Source organism: Polyodon spathula, unplaced genomic scaffold (assembly GCF_017654505.1).
Source record: "Polyodon spathula isolate WHYD16114869_AA unplaced genomic scaffold, ASM1765450v1 scaffolds_77, whole genome shotgun sequence".
Lineage (NCBI taxonomy): Eukaryota > Metazoa > Chordata > Actinopteri > Acipenseriformes > Polyodontidae > Polyodon > Polyodon spathula.
In genome coordinates, this window is record NW_024471571.1 from 16,673 (window position 1) to 25,000 (window position 8,328).

General features: G+C 46.6%; 1 protein-coding gene across 1 annotated transcript; it reads left to right on the plus strand.

The window, feature by feature from the left end:
- Positions 1-2,755: 2,755 nt before the first annotated feature.
- mmp23bb (matrix metallopeptidase 23bb) lies at positions 2,756-8,322 on the plus strand (the record flags this gene model as incomplete). The annotated part of the gene is made up of 7 exons (XM_041240312.1): positions 2,756-3,151; positions 4,247-4,389; positions 5,384-5,520; positions 5,608-5,775; positions 6,912-7,076; positions 7,622-7,732; positions 8,264-8,322. Coding segments are annotated over exons 1-7 (966 nt in total), but the record flags the coding sequence as incomplete, so codon positions are not given.
- Between the last annotated feature and the right edge of the window lie 6 nt (positions 8,323-8,328).

Consider the following 8,328-nt stretch of genomic DNA (forward strand, 5'->3'; position numbering starts at 1 on the left):
CAAAGACTCTTCATTATTCTGCATTTATTGTTTGCTAACTGACTTTGTAATTACCATTTTTGTTCAGGTCTGTGTTACACTAGATAGAATGATCTAGTGTTTACTTTTGGGTTTATAGTTCAATTCTAAAGCTTAAAAAAACAAACTATGAATGAATTAATGCTAACCATTGTGTGTGTATATAAATTAACTTTTTTTTCCAAACCAGATTTTTCTTTACATATAACTTGTGGGAGTCAGAAATCAGTCTGGGAGAGCTTTTGCTTTAGGCTGTAAAGAATATATAAAATTGTAAAATAATTGGCTCTATGTTGTGAATTGCAGCTCTTGCCTCCCAGCGTTTTGAGTCTGCATCCTGAAACTTAGAGTTACCGGTTCCATGCTGGTATAATATAAGAACAAGGCAAAAAGTGACTCGAAATTCAGCCAAAGTTCAAGTGCGGTAGTAGAGCTCCTTCAGTTCAGGAATCGGATGGGGCTTGAGCCAAAATACTCAACTCCTGATGAATGGAAGGAAGTCGGCAGCCTCTACTAACCTTCAAAGAGCAAGCTCTGACAGTAACCAACTGCATGTGCTAAGAAGAAGCTGACCCAGCGTCTCCACACTCCAGAGGACTTGCATCTGAAAGCTGTTAAGCTGCTGTACTGGGCTTGGAGTAACGTTTAGGTACATTTTGTTCTTGTGAAATGTGCAAAGATCAAGGCAGGTTAAGGGCATTGTATGTCCATATTAACAAAGGTTAATATGATATCCAATTTAACAAAGGTTACATTTGCAGTTATTGTTTATCGGTACTGTTCTAAAACCTAACTATGCTTTCTGTAAACTATTCACAACAAACACATTTTAACAATTGAAGCACAGCTGCTTGCTAGCTGTGGGGAGAAATCCATTCCTGGAGTATATGGTAAAGAGCCTCTGCTGTTCAGCTGATGCTCAAGAGTTAACGTGCCCTGCTTGCTCCTGTCACCTGCGAGAGCTCCTGGCAGCGCAAGCAGTGCCCAGCAATTCATCTCTGCCAGAAAGGACAAGCATCTGAGTGGAGGGATGAAAGGAAGTGTGCTCCACATTCCTGTGCCAAGTTTAGCAAGAGCTTGGTGTGCTGTAGCCTGAAAAGTGTCTGCACAGCAGTGTCACTGAGCACTGTGTAAATGAAGAGGGCTGCTATTATTATTTAAACCTGGCATGTCTGCGAATGGGGTTGGGGGCGAGCAGAACCTTGTTACAAGAGGCCCCTATTGCTCAGCTGGTTCTCCGTTCTATAACTGCACCAAAGACATGTTTGTATAACTGTATCTACATCACAGTGTGCTTGCCCCGAGTTTTACAACAGCAAACAGCGTGTTATTGATAGCATGTTAGCCAGAGCACAGTACCACAGTGGTTTTGGAGCTTGAGGTTACTTGCCAGGTGTATCTGGTCAAGTCTGTTACACAGATAGCAGCAGTGTCTGGCTGTTCAGAAATATTTACAGCCAGGAAGACAGGCTCTCCCTGCTTGCATTGACGTGGCTCTACTGCCCCTTGCTATGTGCGGGCTCTTGTCCAGGAACCCCATAGCCTTGCATTGGCTCTGCTATTTATAACGCACCAGGTTTCCTCTCTGCAAGGAACGTTTCAACGATGTAGATGTGCACAGTTCACCATGCTTATCCAGAACCGTGCCTATACTGCTCTTCCTTACACGACTTTACCAAGCTTTCAATATCATTTACTACGTTTGCCTACACTTTTACCATGCTGTGCTGACATACATTTGTACGCATTTTTCACAGCTTACTTACAAGGCGGAGATGTTTGCAATAACGCTGGGTTTCTGTAGGAATCATCTTTAAACACCCCGGTTAGAAGACACTCAGACAGTAGTTCTATTGAAGCTGGTGTGTTCCCTGATCAAACCGCCTCCTTAGAAACAAACAAAGATGTGTTCAAAACCAGACTGGATATAATATACGAGTCTTCTGCACTTGCAGCCGGGTAGATAAAGACTTCTCATACGTGTCGAACACATTTTGAAACTCCATCCAGCAGAGCACGGATCACATAAAACAGAAAGGTTCAGAATTGTACCTCAAAGGTGACACGAACACATTGCACATGCCATTCACTGACAACAAAGAGCGCAAACTGTTACACATCATACAAGCAACACAATGAGAAACAAGCCAGCAACGAGACCCAGATGTTACAATACGTTTAAGACACGATGAGTCTTTTCTTTTCCTAAGCATTGGCAGTGTTTCGGCTTTATCCCCTTACTCTGCTGTTAGCACTACATTGCGGAGTTGCGGTCAGGACCGCTGTGAATTTCAAACTATATCCACGTTTGCCGCGTTGATGAAAGGGGGCTGTTCCCGTGTCTTTCCCGGCCCCGGCTATTATTCTGCGAGGCAGTTCAAAAACCGCTGCATAGCAGGAGGAAGCGGCGGTGTGTGCGCGGCGAGATAGGGTTCAAAGCGGGCGCTGTGGGCACAGGGACCATTCAGAAGAGTTGTGATTTTATTTGTAGCCAGTTTACAACATCAAACATGCTTTTTTACAAATAGTTTTTTTTTAAAATAATTTTTTTAAAGAAGGCCGTTTCTCTCTCAATATCTATCAAGTAGTTGCTTTGTATTTATATTGATTTTTTTTTTTTTTTTTTTTTTGGGGGGGGGGGGGGGTGGGCCGGGCAGCTGTTGACAAGTTGAAACAAGCTAAATTAGGTTATATAAATATATATTAAAAGTATATTTTTATATTTTGTAATTTGGATTTTTTTTTTTTTTTTTAAATATCGTTTAGCTAAATATTTTTGCAGCGCTTGAACTACAAAGTTCATAATAATTCCATTTTAATTTTAACTTGCAATAGGAATTATCAAGACAATCAGAATTGCTTTGTATTGTAAAGAATCACTTCTATACTGTGTACGATTTGCTGTTAATTGTGAAGGGGAGTATATTTTAATGATTCGCATTTTGTGAGCATGCCAGTGCCGAGCCGTTCAGCTATGGCAGCTCCCCTCCAGCTGCAGAGCACCGCACTTTCTCAAGAAGTTGCCCGGACAGGAGGATCCTCTTTCGGCTACGCGAGGTTTTCCCTGGTGGTCCTGCTGCTGTTTTTATCGTTCGGCGGATCTGAGAGTTTCTGTATATGGAGGCATGAATGGGTGAGTTTATGAAAGAACGGGAGCCGGGTCAGGAGGTGTAAGGACCGGTTAACTAGCTTGTCAGTCTTGAATCTGTGGGAAAGTGGCATTTCCTGTCTGGTAGAAATTCCTTCGACCTAGCAGCTTGGTGCCAGATAGTTCTGTTCAGCCACGCTGAGTAGCGCAGATACTGCTGGCGGGTCTGTCCCGGAAAGCAGCGAGCTGCGGGCAGACTGATACATGTTTTTCTTCATCCGCTATGCTCTGTTGTGTCTGATCTGATGAATGATTGAATGCGGGTTTTTTTGTTGTTGTTTTTAGGTGCTCCCTTTCTACAATCGCCCAACAAGTAGTATGACAAAGGGAGTAAAGAGTTATGTCAAGGTTCTGTGTCCTGGTTACATACCAATGTAAAGGGATTATTACTATCTGTCAGCCATCCTTCTGTAACAGAAGTGCAAGCAGAAACTGAGATTAAAACTGGAACATTGGAACATTGGGCAGATTTCCATGGAAACCACTTTAAAGAGTTTAGAAAGGAAAGGGTTCCTTGGTTTCCGCAGAGCTGCCTGGGTAACCTTTGAATGAGACTCAGTAACCCTAACCCCACAATACCATAATGTATCTCAAGGGGGTTATCCTAGAGGAATAATGTTTAGATACATGAATTAAATGAGCATGCATTGTAACTAGCAGCATACCATAGACAGCTCAGGGTGCATGTGCAAGGCAACTAGGTGCCTGCAATCCCATCCTGATGCTTATACAAGCCAGTAAGACAGGCAGGGAGACAGGGAGAAAGCCACAGGCCTGTGCAGCAAGTCTTTCTCTTCAGTTTGCCGTTGACAGAGCACACCAGCACCAGCAATGGCAAACACAATGGATAACGTACCGGCACGACAATGGCAAACACAATGGATTAGCGTTTCCCCATCGGCTCATGCTTCTGCCACAGCATATTCCCTTGGGAAAGAACCGTTACATTACCATAGCATTTCCATATGAAACGGGGCTGATCTGTGCTCTGTCTGCACTCCGAGTGGTGTGAGCTGCTCAGGGGTTACAAGGTGCTGTGATTTTGATAGACTGGTCACCTGTGCTTTTCCCTCCACTCAGGAAACGGGGGCGGCGCCCCTAAGAGGGTCTTATGGTATCCCAGGATTGGCTGAAGGGTTCTCCCTGGGCGGGGCCAGCAGACAGAAGCGATACACCATCAACCCCATGGAGCACAAGTGGGACCACTTCAACATTACCTACAAGTGAGACGGGGGAGAGAGGGGGCGTGGATCAGTTTCTCGTGTCAGTGATTTTCAACACTGTTGGTCTGAAAGTTGTTTGATGTGCAAGTCTGGTACTGCAGTTGTTTCAGCTTGACTTGCTGCTGCAATGTGTTCATGCTGAATGTTTTCTGAATGCAGTCTGTAGCTTTGTTTCGCTTCGGGTCCCTCTGTGGTTACCGTTCACCTTGACCCCAGCTATTCATCAGCTGTAAACCTAATGAAAAACATCTGCTTTGTATGTGCGCTGTATGTACTGCACAATACTTTTTGTCCTTCATCGCTATCATTTATAGCACCAGGAGTGTCTTTAAATCATGTAGGCATTTACTTGGCTTGTATAATCTGACCTGGCCTCAGTCGAAATGGAAGAATGCACCAGGTTAAACCGGGCCAGTAAGAACAGAGCCAGAGCCGAAAGTGATCTGCGTGTCATAGCTGCAAGCCTGGTATCCTGTGTGCCGATGTGGGAGTGTGCCTGGAGAGCAGATTCGCTCTGAAACGCACATCAGTGGCATCCACACCTGGTCCTTTGAGAGAGTTGAGTTTCTCCTCTTTGTTCTGCAGATTTTAAATGGAATGCAGGCCCACCAATCTGAAATCTATTTAAAAACCGAGCAGACGGAGCCCATACCAGATCTGCTTTCTACTGCTTTAGACAGCAGGAGCCAGGATTTCCATGTAGGAAGCAGACAGCTCTGAATGGCAGCGCTGGTCTTGCAGTGTCACCAGTGTTTGTAAATCCATCTATTTGCAGCTGCTTATTAATTAACATCATTACACAATTTGTTACTGGAACTGCATGTGAAATTAAACTTTAGAAGCACATCCTCACCTTCTCCTGATGTTGATGTTCAATCAAATTTGCTTGGCTTCAGTGTTTTCCATTAACAACAGGCTACTTGAAAAAATGCATTTCCGTCCTGTTTCATCCCTAAATCCCACCTGCGTGCGTCTTGTTTATTTATTTGTCCAGGATCTCCAAGTTTCCCAACACCCTGAACAAGGACGACACTCGGAAAGCCATCGGCATTGCGTTCCGAATGTGGAGCGATGTGTCTCCGCTGGGATTCACTGAGCTTCCTGCAGAGAGCCACACTGACATCGACATAGGTGTGAACGAGTTTAGGGATAAGTTGTATATAGCAGCAGGACACCCCAGTGGTTCTATAGGAGCTGTTTGCTTGTTTCCTCTGGCAGGGTTCTACACCTTCAACCACACGGACTGCTGGTTCTCTCCGCTGCACCCCTGCTTCGACGGGCTCAACGGGGAGCTGGCCCACGCCTTCCTGCCCCCCCGCGGGGAGATCCACTTCGACAACCACGAGTTCTGGATCCTGGGCAAGTCCCGCTTCAGCTGGAAGCAAGGTAGAACGGTTGGGCTGAGCCAGGCAAGGGGGCATTGACCAGAGGGCATTGACCAGGGGGCAAGGACCAGGGGTAAGGACCAGGGGGCAAGGGCCAAGTGGCAAGGACCAGAGGGCATTGACCAGGGGGCAAGGACTAGGGGGCAAAGATCAGGGGGCATCGACCAGGGGAAAAGACCAGGGAGCAACGATCAGGGGTAAGGACCAGGGGGCAACAAGCAGGGGTAAGGACCAGGGGTAAGGACCAGGTCTGATAGTGCGGTTTCTTCTTTTGACCCAGACTGATGGCGGTATCTGGAATGCAGGCCTTGATGCCATTGTGTCCGTGTCGAGTGTTTTATCTCCAGACTGAAATAACATTCTGCAGACAGAGTTGTTTGTAATATGGAGTAAACTATATAAACACACTTTGTTAAGTGAGACAGTAAATCCAGCTATGAGTTTTGGTATTTTAGGAGGGGGGAGTGAATGCGCTGTCTGGTATAGTTAATAAATAGTATTATTTGTGATCGAGGGGGGTTCAGTAGACTGACAGATCTTTCCGCTGGACCTCAAAGGGTTAATCACTGCTCAGACAGATGCCAGACAGCTCAGAGGGTTTATGGGTAACCTCTGACCCCTAGGAAGTTTTATGGCTCACCCTGGTTAACACTGACCCATTACTGCTGTTACAGGCTCTCTCTGGTGCAGTGCGAGTCCATAGCCAACTCCTGCCCAGTTTCAATGACCACCCACTGAGCAGATGCTGGACCAGATTTCAGTCCAGAGTTTTAAGATGACTGCCAGCTGGGTTTGGTTTGGTCTCTGTGAGTCACAGCCCTACTGACTCCCACTCCCTGCTGTCGTTTCCTCTGGAACGTGCAGCATGCTGCTGTCTGATAGAAGACTAGACAGTCTGAACAGGGGTGTTTACTGAGAGGAATTCACAAGCACGGAATGGCATGCCTGCCTCAGATTGGACGGTAAGGAGGCTGCCTCTCCTGATCTACCTCTCTCAGAGAGCAGCCAGGGGTATACAGCATTGAGCCCTGCAGCAGTTCAGAGGGGTTACCTGCGCTGTGCATTGTGTGCGCCTCAGTTCTGCTGCTGCTGTGTTGATTTATCCTGTTTGTTTATTTGTGTGTCTCTCTGGCGCAGGGGTCTGGCTGAACGATCTGGTCCAGGTGGCTGCCCACGAGATCGGCCACGCTCTGGGGCTGTGGCACTCCCGCAACCAGCAGGCCCTCATGCACCCCAACGCCACCTACACGGGGCAGCGGCACATCAGCCAGGATGACATCTGGGGCATCCAGCGGCTCTATGGTACACCAGAGGGGCAGGATGTTGTGGGGGGCGGGAGAGAGCTAGCACTGAGTCATCCAAGGCAGCAGACTCAGAGTGATCAAGCGCAGAAGCGTTCTAAAGACTTCAGAAGTGAGGAAGAGCACAGCCGCTCGCCACTGTCTTTTCTGAGGCTGGAATGTTATGATGTGTTAAAGGCACATTCCTAGTACTGTAATATTTCTAAATATACAACATGAAGGGGAAGGGCAGCCGTAACAGAAACAAGCAAACATATTGGAACCGCTGCTATAGCGACCCCTGCTGATTAAATGCTCAAATATACCCCCACTTTCTTCAGTGCATGTGTAAAAGGGCAGAGGCTGGGCTCAGACTGGTGACCTCGCGCATCGCACACGAGCTTCTCGACCACCACCTGAGAGAGCAAGGCTGACCCGTGGTTTTAGAGCTTTTAAATTCATCTCATATCCCAGACAGGAGACAGGACAGAATCTGTAACAGCAATGCATCACAGCACTGCCCGCTCCATATACCAGTGCTGAAGCCTCTCCCCCTCTCCCTCCCAGGCTGTGTGGATAAGAAGCGACTGTGTGACCCCTGGGCGCGGGTTGGCTTCTGTGAGAGGCGCCGAGCCTTCATGAAGAAACTCTGCCCCAGGATCTGTGACATGTGCTTCGGTGAGTGTCTCAACGGAGCAGGGTTCAAGTAGCAGGCAGTTTTAGTTTACAGGAGTTAAAGCTAGCGAGAAGGGGTTGATGATTTGAGCAGATCTGTTTTTGGGACCTGAATGCGCTTTAATTTGCATGATTAGTCCCAGTTCTGTACTTGTTTGTTTATTAATATCTACCGGCTCCTTCAGTCCCAGTTCTGTACTTGTTTGTTTATTAATATCTACCGGCTCCTTCAGTCCCAGTTCTGTACTTGTTTGTTTATTAATATCTACCGGCTCCTTCAGTCCCAGTTCTGTACTTGTTTGTTTATTAATATCTACCGGCTCCTTCAGTCCCAGTTCTGTACTTGTTTGTTTATTAATATCTACCGGCTCCTTCAGTCCCAGTTCTGTACTTGTTTGTTTATTAATATCTACCGGCTCCTTCAGTCCCAGTTCTGTACTTGTTTGTTTATTAATATCTACCGGCTCCTTCAGTCCCAGTTCTGTACTTGTTTGTTTATTAATTGTTCCGATTCTTTGTGTTTTCTGCCCTCAGAGCCTCCTGAACTGGAACTCACCACAGCGACCCCCCACTCTAACATGAAGACCATGTTAGTGCCC